The 16,960-nt window shown below is 40.9% G+C and overlaps 1 protein-coding gene across 5 annotated transcripts in view; it reads left to right on the forward strand.

The window, feature by feature from the left end:
- Positions 1 to 16,960, forward strand: part of KIAA0586 — a 68,611-nt gene that overhangs the window by 40,630 nt on the left and 11,021 nt on the right. For 3 of the 5 annotated variants that reach the window (XM_084207457.1, XM_084207458.1, XM_084207460.1), the window contains exon 30: positions 2,790 to 2,877. The exons of 1 other annotated variant lie outside the window; for it this stretch is intronic. In XM_084207457.1, the coding sequence (XP_084063583.1) occupies positions 2,790 to 2,877 (88 nt within the window). Of the gene's footprint in view, positions 1 to 2,789; positions 2,878 to 6,294; positions 6,352 to 16,960 lie in introns of those variants that run through there. One more of the 5 variants, XM_084207459.1, reaches the window with a different exon arrangement.

The following is a 16,960-nucleotide window of genomic DNA, read 5'->3' on the forward strand; positions in this document are numbered from 1 at the left end:
TATTTGATATTTTATTTGTATTAAAAATAATCGAAAGTATCTTGCATTAAACTGCCTTTGGGTCTGTTTTGAGCCTTGATGTGTATTGTGCCATTGGTGTCTGAACAGTTCTTAAATTTGTCACCTGAAGTGATGTGCTGCATTTTCAGAGAAGTTTTTTAATGTTACACCTCTTTACTTTGAGTTCACCAGAACAGACTTTCTTGGAATTACTGTTCACAGGCAAAAGTGGATTCTAGCCAAAAGTAATAGGGACAGGGAGGGTAACACATGTGCCTTTCACAGGAGATATACAGATAATTATATATGATCTTATCCTTTATCTGTAGGTAGTTATACATTATCTTATCTTTAGAAACTTCTTCTTGCATCTGAACCCTTAGTGTGGCTTGTTTTTTTTTTTTTGCCTGCTGGCATGTAAAAGTCACCCTCCCTTCAAACCACACAACCAAACCCAAGAACTTTGTGTGGTTTGGTTTTGTTGGGTTTGGTTTGTTCCTGAGTGTGGTTATTCCTGATTTAACTCTACATCACTTTCTCACAGGATAACTTTTTATGAAGTGATCATACTTACAAGTGATTGCCCCAGCCAGGAGAGGTGTTTACTGTGGTTAAGCCATATTCTGTAAGATCCTCTACTAGATCTTTACATCCTTCTGTGAAATTAAAAAATAACCCCCGTACCAGGTGATTTGCAAGCTTGTTGTGACAGCATTTATCTGCCTTGTGACAAGGATGAACCTTTCCCCTGCTTTAATTAAGGATGGCATCTGTGTTCAGCTCTGCCATTGGATCTGCCTTGTCACCTGCCTGCAGGAACAGATTTTCTGGTAACATTACACCAGCACAGAGAGCAGGAGCTACTGAGGCTTTCAGGATGATTCATTCATTCTGTGCAGTGTTTAAGGCAGCAATCACTTCAAACTTGAAGGATTTCCTCACAGGTTAGTCACTGACTCTCACATCTTGTTCTTCATCTCCAGACAGTGTTTGCTTTCACTGAAATCAGACTGTATCACCTAGTACAAAGGCAGAAGACAAATCTGTTTAGGAGCAAAGTTTGCTGAGACACCTGAGAAAATGCAGGATTTCTGATGGTGTCCTGCTGGGCCTTGGCCTTGGGAGGTGATGGCACAGCCTGGGTGGTTCCTGCAGCCTGGGTGAGCAGGATCCTCGTGTCAGGGAGGTTTGGCAGGGATGTGGAGCTGCCAGATTTGTTTGCTCCCTAGCACTGCTGTGTAGGTCAGGTTTTCCCCAGCAGAAAGAGCCCTGAGTTTTCCCACAGGACAGGAGCAAATGCCTTTTAGTCACGAAGAGTGAAGGCTGTATGGTCACTCAGTCCAAAACAAATGGCTTAAGTCATACTGGAATTTTCTTATCTACCAAAATTCTTTGGCTGCTCCTCCATTCCTGGCATTAGATTTTTTTTTTAATTTATATATGCTTTTAGCCACTGTTAGACAGAAAGCCAGACTAAATGCATCCTTACTTTGACCCCTCCTGTCCATTCTTGTGCAACAATACAGGAATTTACTGTTATTTGTGGCCATTTTGCCCCCATGGTCTTAGCTCTAAGGAGCAAGAGAATGATTTGGAGGAAGCTGAGCTCTTCCTATTCTAAATAAATCATTTTGATCATGGGAGGGACAGGAACATTGAAGTCATATTTGCGTGCCTACACATTCCAGAGAGGGTAAATCTAAATAATTTGAAGTCCCAAATGCATTGTTAAAATCTTAGAAAATCACTTGGTTGCAAAATATTTTCATAATATTCCTTTGTAAGTATGGATGTTTTTTATACAATCTGCATTTTTCAAGTGGGATTGTCGCTTTGGTATTCTCATTAGCTTTCATTTTTTAGTATTTCAAAAGATATGGTTTTTTAATCTTCAGGAATGCAGAATTATAGGTTATGAATCTGTGTTTGCAGCTTGGTTCAGTTTAAACTGAGTTTTGCTGTATTACAAATCCAATAGAAAATAAACCAAAACACTTCAGATGGACCCATGAGAACTCTTATGCTGCTGACATTTAATAGTCATTTAATATATTGGTGTCCTTCAGTCACATTTCCATGAGACCTTCAGAAAATAATCCCAACTCTGTCTGTCTGAAGAGAAAGTTTAAATCTCCCAGATAGGCACACATTGATAGGACAAGGGGCAGTGATTTTAAACTGCCAGAGGGCAGGGTTAGATTAGAGATAAGGAAGGAATTCTTCCCTGTGAGGCTGCTGAGCCCCTGGCACAGGATGCCCAGAGAAGCTGTGGCTGCCCCATCCCTGGAAATGTGCCAAGATCAGACTGGATGAGGCTTGGAGCAACCAGTTCTAAAAATATGGCCAAGGAAATAAATTTTAGATTTGGCTTGGGTTTTCCAACCTGTGTGCTGAAATTTTTATATTTCTTTTCTCTTTCATCTTTCTCTTACTAGTCAGGAGGGTAATACCTAGGGAGATACCCTGGGTGTCAAAGAAAGTCAGGGAAATTGTATGTTCTTTCCACTACATGCTTTGAGTAAAAATTGAAAGTCTCTTGTGTCTTCAGGTCCAAAATGGCACTTTTGCATCCATTCCTGCTGCTCCCAGGATGTTTGTCTAGAGGGAATAGCTGTAATAGGCTAATTCAGAGCTGAATTCTCTTGAAGTCAGAGGTAGGGAGAACAAGTGCACATGTTTAATGAATCCTTAAAAACTTCTTTGGATGTTTCTTGAAGCTGAATGTAATCTTGCTGTGCTTTGACATCAAAAGTGAGATTTGTAATGTGATTTTAATGCATGATACCTAGGAGGAAAGCCAAGGAGCTGCACATGTTCAGGCTGTGAGACCCCGAGTTATCTTTGTGAGAAGGAAATCTGAGGAGATGCAACAAGAAGGTAAATCAGTGTCAATATGCAGAGTTCTCTCAATTAAGCACATCACTTCTAAATATTGTTGGATACTGAAATAATAGTGCTGATTTTTTTTAAATTTGTTTTTCATTGCTCTACAACATTTCTGTGTGCAGAGTTTATACACACACACAAAGTTATGGCTGTGTGTGTACACAGTTCTGTTATTGTTGGGTTGCAAGGAAAGGATGGGAAATTCATCCTGGAGAAGAGAAGGCTCCAGGGTGACCTTAGAGTCCCTTTCAGTGCTTAAATGGGCTCCCAGAGATCTCTGGAGAGGAACTTTGGGCAAGGGAGGGAGTGGCAGGACAGTGGGCAGTGGCTTCCCACTGACAGAGGGCAGGGTCAGATCAAATATCGGGAAATATTGGGAAGAAATTCTCCCCTGTGAGGGGGCTGAGGCCCTGGCACAGGGTGCCCAGAGCAGCTGTGGCTGCCCCTGGATCCCTGGAAGGGTCCAAGGCCAGGCTGGATGGGACTTGGAGCAACCTGGGATGGTGGAAGGTGTCCCTGCCCATGGCAAGGGGTGGAACTGGATGAGCTTTAAGTTCCCTTCCAACCCAGTGCATTCTATGATTCTATGAAATATATCTGTATGGAAGTCATGAGAATCTTGGCAATTAAGTATTTATTTAAATTTGGATTTGCCAAGAGCATTGCAATGTGCATTTTCTGAAGTCAACTGAATCTTAACTGCTTTATAGAGAGCTGTTCAGCAAAGGAGATGTTCATAATGTTGTGATAAAGGGAGTGGCTCATATGCTTGAGAAAACACAGGATTGCTGCAGGAGAACTGAATGATAATGTGAAGTTAAGATGATGGAAGTGTGGGGGAAAAAAAGATACTTTCAATGTTAAAATTACCTGATTTGAGATGGACTTCAAGCTGGTGTGCAGCAGATAATGATTTTCTGTTCTGAAGGACACTAAGTATTATCTCTGCTTTTGGAGGTTGCTTAACAGTGTTTGTAAAGGTGTTCAGGATGATGAAAGAGAGGGAGAGAATATCTTTTGTTTATTGTAGTTCAAGTCAGCGTGGGAATAGCATAAACTGTGCACATGACTGCCACGGGTAATTGTTTTAGCAGATAAGAAGTTTGTGGAGGTGCTACAGTGAGATGTGTAGCAGTTTTAATCTTACATTCTAAGAACAAGAATCTAAAAACCTGCCTGTCTACAATATATGCAATTATAATTGCTCCACCCTAGCACTGAGAAATTCTTCCTTCAAGCCCTTTTAAAAATAATTCTTTGAACTTCTTCCATTTAATTTTTTTAAAAACATCTCATCGAATTCTGAGGGAATTATTCTGCTTCAAATATTTGTAAGTGGTAAGAAAAGCCCCAGGCCAATGTTATTGGTTGTGGGACTTGGAACCTGATTTCAAAACCGTGGTTTGCATATGAAGAAAGTTATGAATAATGTAAAAATTATCTATGGATAATTAGTGGAAAAGCTTCCAGAGCTGAAGGGGCACAACTTAGTGCAGGTTGGTGTTTACCTGTTTTTACCTCAGCATTTATCTGTACTGTAACACAAAGAATTTGGGCATGGCCCAGCTGCGTCTGTGAGCTGAAAATGTGTCACCAGGAGATGGCAGTAGTCAATTTTCTTTGAGAGGAAAAAAAAAAAAGAAAAAAAAAAGATGATTTATATACCAGGATAATTGAAATCTCATTCGAAGTATACATATTTAATAAGCCAATAAAAATCTCAGGGATTAGAGAATGGAAACAACTGTCTGTCACTTTTAACTAGGATGTCTCCTCTCTCTAAGCTTCACCACAGAGACCTTAATCAGGCCAAAAGTTGAGGGTAAAAATTAATAAGAAGCATTTGAAAGAAAAAGGAAAGCTTGCAACATGATAAGTGTACGTGGGTTTAAGTAAATACAACATTTTCAAATTAAGCACATCTGTTAGTGTAAGTTCAAAGCACCTTGTTTATAAAAGTTTCGTGTCAGATGGTTGCCTTCCCTGGGATAGCAAGGGACAAGGAATGCTTGCCTGGAAATGGAGAAGCATTCTGGAGTCAGGAGCATTTAGGTGCTTTTTCAGAGTTTAAAGGGTAAGTGGTTGGGTTGGTATTAGAGTTTAGGAAATCCAAAGCCCTGAGATGAAGTGTGAATTTGCAGTGTTGGGAGAAAAGGAAAATTGTTTTGGACTTCAAGCTGGATGTTGAAAAGCCATTTTTCTATAATTGATAAGTACATGACAAGATTTGATTCATCTTTTGATGGCCACAAACATATATACACATTAGAGCTTTCTTTTGTTGTTTAAAAATTTCTGTGGTCTGCAGTGAACATGTGTTTTTACTGAAAGAAAGTTGATTGATGGCTTCTAATGAAAGTTGAAGTTCAGGACTGCTACAATATCATGCCTGAAAGGGTAAAGTCTCCTGAAAAGTTACAACTGAAAATCAAGCCTGGATGTATTATTAATTGAAATGTGTGCCTTCTCTAGACACAGTGGAGACAGTGGTTTGAAAACATAGAGTTGTAGTACATAATATACATGCATATATATTTTTGGCTTTATAATACCCTTTAATCTTTGTACCATTCTTTCATATATCTTCATGAATTTAATAGGAGAGTAATTGTTGTGGTTGGTGAATGCTCATATTTCCAGGATTTAAGCATTTTCAGGCTTACATTAAAGGGATTCAGAATTTTTAAAATTAAAATGAAAGAACAGGTGGCAATGCTTGAGTGCAGAGCAATTTTAAACTTTAATATGAGCAGCTCAGAGTTAGCTGTATCTTCACTTAATTATTTTCCTACAGCATAGACTCTCAAAATGTGACCTAGAGAGCACAACTTGATGATAGTAATTCCTTTTTATCTCCAGCTAGTGAATTATGTTCAGGCAGTGTAAATACATGGGAAAGGAATATTGGGACACTAAGCATTTGGCTTTGTTGCCACGGAGAGATTGCACAACTGCTTGTGGGAGGAGATGATCTGTGCAATAAATGAATAAGATGACAAGAAGCCCTTAAAACAATCTGTATAAAAACAAAAATTCCATAGTCCTTGTTGAGTATAGAAAATGGGCTGCTTCTGTGTTAACATTGACATTAGGCTGTATTGAAAGCTGTAATGCTGAAAATATGGCTATAACTAAATACTTCTTTGTCTTTCTTCTTCAGCCAGGAATTGCTCTGAGTTAGGTTTTGGGTTATTTTTTCTTAAAACTATTGTGGAGTGAGGCAAATGTGTAACAGATGCTTCAAGGAAGGAAGAAGATTAGGATAAGGCTAAAGGTCTTTCTTTTTTTTCTTAGAACTGGAACTGTTTTGGTCAAACTCAATGACTATTCTGCTAAAAGCTTACTTTCCCCTTAATATCCTGCTGTTTCTTTTTTTGGCCTGAATTTCACTGAAGGCTTTTGCTAAAGACTCTCCACAGCACCCTGGATATAGCAGCCAGTGAAGCAAAGCAGAGCTCTTCATCCACAGAGCAGGGAGAACCACCACAACCTGAGAGGCTGAAATAGTTTGTGCAGCCTGTGTTGCTCCTTGAATTTGCCTAATTTCTGAGAAGATCTTAGAAATTGGAGGAATGAAATCACTTGGCTGTAATGAAGGCATTTTTCAGGCAAGTGTTTCATGTGAGTTTTTTTCAGGGTTTCTTCAGAATTCTTGTCACAGACTCACAGAATTGTGTGGGCTGTGAAGGACCTCAAGGATCATTTAGTTCCACCCTGCTATGGGCAGGGACACTTCTACCAGACCAGGTTGCTCCAAGCCCCATCCAGCCCAGCCTTGAACTCTTCCAGGGATGTTTCTGATCTATTTTTCCTCTGGTTTTCCTATCCAGTTACCTCTCTGTGCTATCAGGTGCCTCATTGACATCACTCACTTAATGTATTTTACATTTGGGCAAGTCAGCAAAGGCAGGGCTGCATTTCCCACAGAAGCTCTGGCTTTTCTGTAAGTAGTAATTCACTTTTAGGTGCTCCAAGTGGTTTAGAATGCCAGTTCTCAGGGAGGTTTTGTTTATTCTGCACGTGTCCATAGGAGCTGCACAATAGCCCATGCAGGAGAAAACATGTATATTAGTGATAAAGTGTGCATTCTGAATAATGTCCTGCATAAAATCCTCAGTAGCCACATTTGAGAGTTTCTACTGTGAATTCCTCTAAGTAAATATTTAGCTGTGTTATAGTGCATTTGCAACAGCTTTTAATTTCTTGGCCTTTGTAAATACTATTTATCAATTAACAAGTGTCATTTATATCTGTGGCTGCTTCTTTTCCCACTGAGTTACTTCAGTTATTTTTCAGACAAAATGTTTAATCAGAAGTTGGACTTTTCATAGCTTAAGGCAAAATCTTGTGTGAATTTGTCACTGTGGATGATGATGATGTCCTGCTGTGGGTGTGTTCTGCTGCTTCAGCTTTGAGTCATGAGGAAGCAAACAGCAGGAACTGCTGGAATTTCATTGGATTGTGAACACCTTTGTAGCCATTCCCAAAAAATTCTTCCTGGGAAATGCTCCTCTGGTCTCATACAATTGTCATTTTTCCCCCTCACTTACTTGCCCTAAAGCTGTGAAGAATTGTAACTACAAGCAGGTGAAGCACAGCTGTAGTTTATTTTTTGGATTCCTAGAATGTAATTTGATTTTTTGAGGTGCCTAAATGAATTGAAATACAAGTGGTCAGATGGAGAATTTAAAAAAACAAGAGAACACAGTTCATACTTGAAGAAAACTCTACCAAGCAGTGTCATATTGCCCTGCAGTCTGAGGGTTTGCTGCTGAGGGCTGTGCTCAGGGAGGAGGGATTCTCCTCTGCAGGCCAGGTCCACACCATGTATTGCCAATCTTTCCCTACTTGGCAATTTCCTTCAACTTGTAAGAAGCTGAGAGTTTGTTCTTCTCTTCCTGCAGCCCTCCTTCGGTGTCACAGCTCTCCCTGCTGCAGTGACATTGCTGTGACCTTGTGCTGAGGCTTTTGCCATGTGCAAAGGCAGGAAATTTCCCTTTTTACCTTCCCTTGGTGCCTGTGTGCTGGTGCTTTACACCCATCATGACATCTGCACAGCTTTCTGTATCCTCACACCTCCCTCCTGCATCCTACCCTGCTGGCTGTGTGTTTGGGTGATCTCTGGAGGGAACCATTTTGCAATTTTCATAGAGTAAAAAGAATAAACCCTCCCTTTTTGAGAAGATCTTTGTGTTTAAATACATTCATTTTGCTGAATTTCAGGGTGTGTTCCTGTACCAAGCCCCTCCTCTGGTCTGAACACAGCAGCAGGGATTTTCAGTGAAATTCCAGCAGCAGATGGGTTTTTTGTGCAGAGAGGGAAAGAAAAACTTCTTCAAAGTGATGTGATCACTACTGAAAGCATTGCTTCCTATGGAGACTGTCAAATATTTAGATTTTTTGCTTGCCTTCATTCAGATTTTCTGGGGCTCAAAAGTAAAATATTGCAAAATCTCATCTGATTCTCTCTTCAAGCCAAGATTTTAAAGGATTCCAGGTGATCTAATCCAGTGACCTGTGGCATCCCTCTAAGTGTGCTTGATAGATCACAAGTTAAACTTCAGTTAAACTGGTATTTCAGTCATATATGAGAGCTGTCATGTGAAAATATCGAGGGTCCAGTCCCTTTTTCATGCAGGTAAGCTGAAAACCTGTGGCACTGCTTCACTAAACACCCAGTATACATTTGGAGTTTCAACTTTTTCATGGAATCATGGAATCACAGACAGGTCTGGGTTGGAAAGGACCTTAAAGCTCATCCAGTTCCACCCCTGCCAGGGCAGGGACACCTTCCATTGTCCCAGGCTGTTCCAAGCCCCACCAAGCTGGCCTGGAACATTGCCAGGGATGGGGCAGCCACAGCTTCTCTGGGCACCCTGTAATAAAAGAGTTTCATCCCAATATCTAACTTAAATCTACCCTCCTTCAGCTTAAGGCCATTCCTCCTTTTGCTATCACTTTATACCCTTTTTACCTCAAAATATCATGTGGTGCCTAGTCCAGGTGCATGCTCAGCTGCCTCCATCACATCAGCCAGACACCAGAAGGTTCAGAGGATTTTCTGAAGTATATCATAAAAGTGTAAAGGATTTCACATCCAAATTAATTGGAATTTATTTTTTAAAAAAAGATTCATAATTGCATTTACTTTTCAAACACTTTGATGACCTTGAACCAAAGCAGCACAGTTCTACCACTGCAATTCTCTGTATTTTCCCTTTTTCCCCCATCTTTTTGCCAGTTAGGGTGGGGTTTTTTACAATTGTTTATTTGCTTGGGGGGTTTTGATGTTTTGTTTCATTTCAGGGGTTTTGGTAGCTTGTGTCTCTAGTGTCCAAGCATATCCTAGGTAGAATTCTCCTAAAAGAAAGGGTACCTCTTGCTGCTGCATGTCCACTCTCAAGAGTTGGAATGTACTAGCTGAAAGCTCTAAATTGCTATTTCCACTTTGGCAGCCTACCTTTGATCTCTCACCAGTTCCAGTTTGAGCTGTATAAATCCATCTCTTGTCAGCCTGTCTGGGGGTGAAGCTCCAATGTGAGGCTTTTCCTTTTGTCAAAGACTTCTCATGGTGGTGGTGAATCAGCTGGAGTTGCTGTGGATTGCAAACAGGGGATGGAATTGATAACAACTATTAAATACAAGTCTCTGATCTCCTGGACACTACCACACTCCTCCCCAGTCTGTGGAAATGGTTGTGCCAGGACAGCTTTTCTCACAGCCTGTCTAGGATTTGTAAACATGCTGGGATCTTACTGAAGCAGCTTTGTATTGAGGATTATGATTTGTATGCACTTTTACAAACTTACAGTAATTGCTGTTGCCTTCATTGTAAAGAGCAAAAAATAAACACACACAATAAACCCCTTTAATGGGCACTGATCCCACTGGCACTGATCTTGAGCAACTCTGAATAAAAGCAGATGGTGGCAGGCTGGCTAGGCTGACCTGCTTTCCCCTTTCATGCAAACATTGCTTATATAAATGGGGGACACACACAAAAAATTAATGGGCTTGGGCAAGCCACCTAAGGACAGAGACTCCCCATGTACTTAATGCTTACATCAGCCCCAGGGCTGTTTCCAGTTAGTTCTTCTCTGGAGGGAGAAGTTTCTCACAAATTAGTGGTTCCACAGCTCTGAGCCCATGGTTTAACAAGAAAGAACTGATGTGCAACTAGAAAGTAAGCATGTTTGGCTGGTCTGTGGCCTGTGTGTTGTGGTGGGTCGTGCAAGAGAATCAGAACAGTCTCTCCTGAACCTGTTGCTCATTTGTAGGCAAATAATTGAGTTTGAAATCCCTTTGCACATCATCTGCTGTCATAATGTTGTGAACAGATATTTGATTTTTGTGGTCTTGTACTAGTTTAATTCACATGCCTATTTGTTAGCAGTGATGGTAAAAGAATGTAAATTGGGACTCCTGTTTGTTCTAAAGGATGTGCCTCAGTGTGTCACTGCAACAAGATGTGATCAGAGGGCTGGAGCACCTCTGCTGTGGAGACAGGCTGGGAGAGCTGGCATTGTTCAGCCTGGAGAAGAGGAGGCTCCAGGGACACCTCACTGTGGCCTTAAAGGGGTCATAAGATGGAGGGAGATGGACTTTTTATAGATAGAGAGTGACAGGATGAGGGGCAATGGTTTAAACTGAAAAGAGTCAGGGGTAGATTTGATGTGAAGAATAAGTTTTTTGCTGTGAGGGTGAGGAGGCCCTGGCACAGGGTGCCCACAGAAGCTGTGGCTGCTCCATCCCTGGAGCTGTTCCAGGGCAGCTTGGATGGGCCTTGGAGCAACCTGGGATAGTGGAAGGTGCCCCTACCCATGGCAGGGGTTTGGAACTGGATGATCTTTAAAGGTCTCTTCCAGCCCAAACCATTTTGTGATTCCATGATTTAGAGAAACAGCATTCCCTTTCCAGCAGGGCACTTGGTTGGAGTTACTGCATCCAGAATTCTGCTGCAGCTTCTCACACGGATTCCAGCCTACAAAGGCAGTTTTCTGAATAAGATACATTTCCACTTCTCAGTCACTCTCTGTGTACATGCTGGTGCATCCATACCAGCTGAGTCAGGAACCATTCCAGGTCTCAGGCAGACCTGCTGCTGGCTGGCTTCGTTCAGTTGGCACATACACCACAGGATTTCCTAGGATGACCATCCTTCCTTGGATTAGCAGTCATTTAAGTAGGTCTTTTATCTCCCTTTTTCTCTTTTTTATTTTTCTTTCCTTTTTATAAAAGGCATCAGTATCAGAGCAGGAAGTCTTGATGCTTTTGGGTGCTGGCAACACATTGCCTGGATACTGTTTGGTGACAGGTGAAGACAAGGAGTATTACAAACACATATTTCAACTTGGAGAAACATATATAGCACTGTGATAGGAGAAATGCAGGCTTTATGTCTTCAGCATGTGCTGAGTTGGTTACATTTTCCTGCTTGGTAGGGAAGGCAGATGTTGCCTTTTATAATTCAGTGGCTGGTGCAAGTCTGAGAGCAGCACAACAGAAGGAGCAGCTTCTGCTCTCCCCACTGTGCTGGGTTTGCTGAGCCCTGGGCAGAGGCAGCTGGACTCCCTTCAGCTTTACCTGTTCTTAAATTGCTCTCAGTTCAGCTTTTTTAAACACTACATAAAAGCTGGAAGGAGCCAGCTGTTAGTGTGGGGGGTGGGTAGGAGAGAAATCCCTGAGACATGAGGTGAGTGATGAATAACTCACAAATTCTGTCTGCCCCCAGACCTCTTCTACAAAGCAGACAGAAGCTGTCATTCTCAGACAATAAACTTCTTTTTCTTTTTTTAATGCTTTGTACATTTTTGGCACTGCTAAGGAGAGGCAAGGCACAGCTGTAAAGTTATGATGAGAACCAAAGTGGCCAATAAAGATGGATATTTAGACAATTTGTGTCCACAATCAAATAATATTTTTTAAATTCTACTGTTTATTAGATTGTGAAAGGGCTTGATTACAGGCAGTTTTCATGCTGGTGACCAGTGTTGTTTCTAGGTACTTTATTTCTTGTTTTTCTACATGCTTTGGGAATAAGCAGACCTTCACCTTCATGCACCAAAGAGAAGCCAGGTTTGTCCAGCTCCACCTTCTCAATACAGTGACACAAAGGCTGCTTAGAATTAAATATATATATAGGGTTCCCAAGCCCACAGGATTAATTTCTTAAGAATAGAAACCCATGAAATTTTCAAATAAGGCAAGAGCATGGAGTAAATGTTATCTAGGATGTCTTCCAAATGAAGAACACTATGTAAATACTGGTAATGCTCCTCTTTGATAACATGCTGATTTTGAGAAATGCAGGCTGCCAAAGTAGCATTCTTGTTAAAAAATGGGGTAAGGACTGGTGAGTGAAGATTAAAGTTGTCATGCATGACCTGTTGCTCAGTGCTGAGGCTGCACAAGGGGCTGTGTTGTGTAACTCTGTGGAATAACATTTCCTAACATAAAGCTGGAGTAAAACCCTCTTCATCATCTTCCATGCAACTGATTCTGTAAGTGAAGTACAGCAAATCCTCATCTCTGAGATACCACTTGCAAATGTGCTTTTGGTGACTGCCTTTGCAAGGAACAGTAGTAAATGGTGGAGATGGGTTAAACTTTGTCTGTGGACTACTGTGCTCTGGTTTTTATCATAGTGCTGTCATTCAGGAGAGAAAAAAATATCCCTACACCTAGAAAAACTTAATTTAAATTTAGAACCTTTGTATGTCCTGTTGTTCTGCTCTAATCTAAAACTTATGTTTAGCTTTGAAAGAAGGAAGAGCTGGTTTTAAGCACAGTTCTAAACAACCTGAGTTAAAGTTGTTGAGTGTGACAAAAAATATGGAGCAGGTCTGTGAAATGCATTTTTTTTCCCCAGTGCTTTGGCTGTAGGGAAGTAACTGTTTCTCTTTGTGTACAGCATGACTTTGCCTTCCAGTTAACTCTTTCTTTTTTTAATGTCATATAGGCATGTATTTTTAATACAAATTAATAAATCATCAACCAGATGTGAACAATGAAAATGTACCTCACCTTTTCTAGGCCTAGTAGAATTATGTTTATATTTTGGCTCAAAATTAGCCAATCAAGGTGGCTTAGATTTAATGGGTTATCTGCTGCTCCATCCATCCTAACTCAGGTTGTTAGAGTAAAGTAATAATCAGGGTTGCATATCATGACCTTGTTTTAGGCACTGTGCATATTGCAAGAGTTAGGCAGAGCTGTGTTTGTTTAAAGACAGTAAAACAGCTGCAGTGTCTGTCCTTGTATCTTCAGGAGAAGTAAAAAGCATGGAATTTGTTGCAAATTGCTTAATTTCTGACTTTTTCTTTTAGTGTGTTTTTATTATCCTGAAACCATAATTACAGATCTTGAGAAAATTGTTTAATTTACTTAACAGCTGCCACTGTGCCCTGTTCCATAAATCAGAGTTATAAATGGGAAATATTTACAAGTTTGAGTTACAGTGGAAATGCACCAGTGACTTCTCAGAAGCGCTTGTTGCTTTTTTCAGTAATTGGACCCGCTCCTAGACCAGCCAGGCAGGGAGATTACACAGGGAATGCTTGTTGCTGAAGATGAAGCTTCCTTCCTGATTAAAAAGAAAAAAAAAAAAGAGAAAGGAGGGAGCAGTTTCCTGTTGGAATCCTCACTTTGAGGGAGTCTGGGCAGCCGTGCCTCCCCCTGCTCCCACTGCCCTTGATGTGCAGGAGCTCTCTGACAGACCATGTCCAAAACCCTTTTTATAACAGCAATTGGGGTTTGCCTCTGCAGCAGACCTGGGGTTTAAAGAGGTTTTTGCTCCTCTCTCATCTGCTTTTAATGCAGGACTACCAGTGCCAGTGTCTCTGAGGTTTTAAGGCTTGATAAATAAAGGCTCTTCTGTTCCTAAGGTTCAGCATTTTCTGGTAAGGACCTAACGGAGGGACTCAACCCAAAATTTCAGCTGCACGTAGGAAATGTGGTCTGACCTCGATATATATGATGTGAAAAATGAATAATAGCAGCACTGCAGGCAAAGTCTTCTCTTGCTATGATGTGACATCCCAGCCCTGCAGCAGAGGGTTCAAGAATTTGGCTGCACTTTTGGAAATCAGCCCTGTGGTTCTGCTGGGGAGATGTTTTAGCTCACAGAGAGCACAGCACACAATGGCTTTCTTGGCTCTGTGCTTATGGCAGGGCACTGAGGTAAACCCTGTTTTTTCTACCTGCAGTATGTGGTGGTTTGGTTTTTTTGGCCTTTTTTTGAAGTGAAGCCATGCTCAAAGGCTGGAGAACCACAGCAGCTGAAGGCTAGAACCACTTAAGGGGATGATTAGGGCCTCTGAATCTCTGATTCATTAATTCAGAGAGGGGTTTTTTTTCACTTTCTTAAAAGACAAACTCCCTCTGTCATTCCAGAGGCAGCCTGTTAAACGAGAGCCACACATTCAGAGTGGGTTTAGATTAGAGATTAGGAAAAAAAATCTTCACTCTGAGGGTGCTGAGGCCCTGGCACAGGGTGCCCACAGAAGCTGTGGCTGCCCCATCCCTGGAAATGTCCAAGGCCATGTTGGGCACTGGGGCTTGGAGCAACCTGGGATGGTGGAAAGTGTCCCTGCCCATGGCAGGGGCTTGAAACAAAATGGGTTTTTAGGTTCCTTCCACCCCAAACCATTCTGTGTGGGACACTGATTTCCAAGATATCCAGGACATCTCCAAGTCCAGGACATCTCCAAGTCCAGGACATCTCCGTGTCCAGGTCCTTGCTGGGGTTTCCAGGTGTGGCTTCCTTGGTGCCATCCAAGCTCTCCCACTGGTGTGGAGCTCCACAGTGCAGGGTCTGCCAGAGGGAATAGTCTGAAGTATATGAAAAGAAAGTTCAGATGTTTTCAGTCTGAGAGTGAAATTGCAGAAGGCCCTTAGAGGTCTGAGTTATTGTGCAATCTCTGTAAGTAATTTGTAATCAAAATACCTTTGCACATGTCACTTTCATATTTCCTGTAATAAAACAGCAAGAGCAATTAAGAATTTGGACCATAATCTTCTACAAGCTTCTAAAGATGAGTGGGCTGGGGATTTTTTGAGTTATGGCTGCAATAGGCAGTTTTTAAATTTTTGATTGCTTCAAAAAAGGTTTGGTAATAGCTATTTTAATAGATTTTTTTAACTGTAGCCTGACAGAACTCTTATGTGGCAACATAATTGATCTGAAGCTTGCTTAAAAAAAAACCCTAAGTAAGAAACCAGAAGAACTCTTCACAAAACTGGAGGACATCTATACTCTGGTAACCCAGCATGTGACCTATTGGGCTTTATGCATTTCAAATCAAAAAGAATCAGTAAATATATTGCCATATGCATACAAATATGTCTAATAACCCTCTGTGTATCTGTGATGTTGTTCTGCCACGGTTCAGAAAGTTGTCTGTGGTCTTGGCATTCCTCAGGAAACATTAGATTAATATAGCTGCCTTTGTCATAGATTTTTTTTTCTTGTTTAAGTAGGTGTGTGAAGGCTGGTGCTACATAAATGAATTACATGGAAGACTTTGGAGGAAGAAGGGGCTTGTAAACGAGACTGAAATTAATGAATATGAGAATTAGAAATCAAAACTTTATGTTTAGTCTGAGGAGAAACAATTCCTTAAACCCTAACCACATGGCTGTTTCTTGTTTGCATCAACTCTGGTTGACTGTTATTGTCTTCTGTTAATTCTCTGGGGCAGTGGCCTGACTTTGTTGAATGAGCCAATTGTTTTCCTTTGTGTTGCCCATGAAGTGAGTCCCCATCTGGTTTGTATCAGACTGTTTTCACAGCCAACAACTGCTGCCTTTTCTATATCCTGACACTTAAGGGCCCCATGCTATCAAAGCATTGCTGTGATAGCCTGTCTGGCTGGGCCCATACAGCTGTGCCTTGCAGCTTGAAGCCATTACCCAAGTAATGGTAACTTAGAACTTGAACTGGCTCTTATTCCCATTGGTGTCGTGTGTACAGTGAACAGAATACATTTTTGTTGAACTCAGTGTTCCACCAAAAAAAAAAAGAAAAGAATTTTTTATTTTATTTTTTTTTTCTCCTTTGAGTTTATGCAATCGGTTCCTTTTCATTTTCCAGCAGCTTCCTGTATCTACAGGCAGTTTTGTGTTCTTCTGAAATTAATGAACACAAGAAAAGCAGTATTTAGTTAAGGCACTGTTGTTATTACTTTTATGCTACATTAAAGCTCAATAAGTGAAAATTAAACAAGCAAATGATTCTTAATGAGGATTTTTCTTATCAGATTTTAGAATAGGTTTCCAGGAAACTTTCTGTGCATGATAAACGTAGGTTGTGTGAATAAAGCTACACTTTGGATATTCCACTACTCCCTTTCCAAGTAGCTCTCTAAAAACGCAGAGCAAGGAGTCTGCATGAACCTATTTACTTCTCATCTGAAGGAACAGGGAATGACTGAAGGAACAGAGAATGACTGGACTGCAATTGCAGTTTGCATTGCAGAATTAGTGAGAGAAGCCCCAGGCACGATCCAGACCCTTTCCAGGCTTCCAACAATGTAGGAGACAGTCCTGTTGCAAGAGATTTTGCAACACGTGTTTTCTCTGCCTCCAAGATTTTAAAAAACCCCAATATTGCATTAAATAACAGTGACACTTAAATGTTGTGTTTAAAGAAAGATGATCTTTAAGCCTTTGTTCTCTCCTGCTCTTGTGTAGGCAGCATAATGCTCAGTGACAGAGTAATGATGAGGGAAAACATATTCCCCAAGTTGAGATGTATTGAATTTTAATTATATTCCAGACTGAGTTCTTCCCTGATATTATTCCAGACTGAGTTCTTCCCTGATATTTAAGAGGCAGAAAGAAAGAAAATAATGGGTAATGTTTCTTAAGATTCTGGTCTTATAGTAGCATGTGAGGGAAATTGCCAGAAAACAAATTGCTTCATCTGATACTTGCAGAGAAACTGTTCCTGAACTTGGGAGTGTGTTGTGTGTATAATGTGAATGAATTTGCTTCAGGTAACATATTGGGAGCCATTAAATTCCATGAGGCACACAAGATAAGACTTCCTTTGCCACTGTGCTTTTCCTGCTGGCAC

The sequence above is a fragment of the Fringilla coelebs genome (genome assembly GCF_963513975.1).
Source record: "Fringilla coelebs genome assembly, chromosome: 6".
Taxonomy (NCBI): Eukaryota; Metazoa; Chordata; class Aves; order Passeriformes; family Fringillidae; genus Fringilla; species Fringilla coelebs.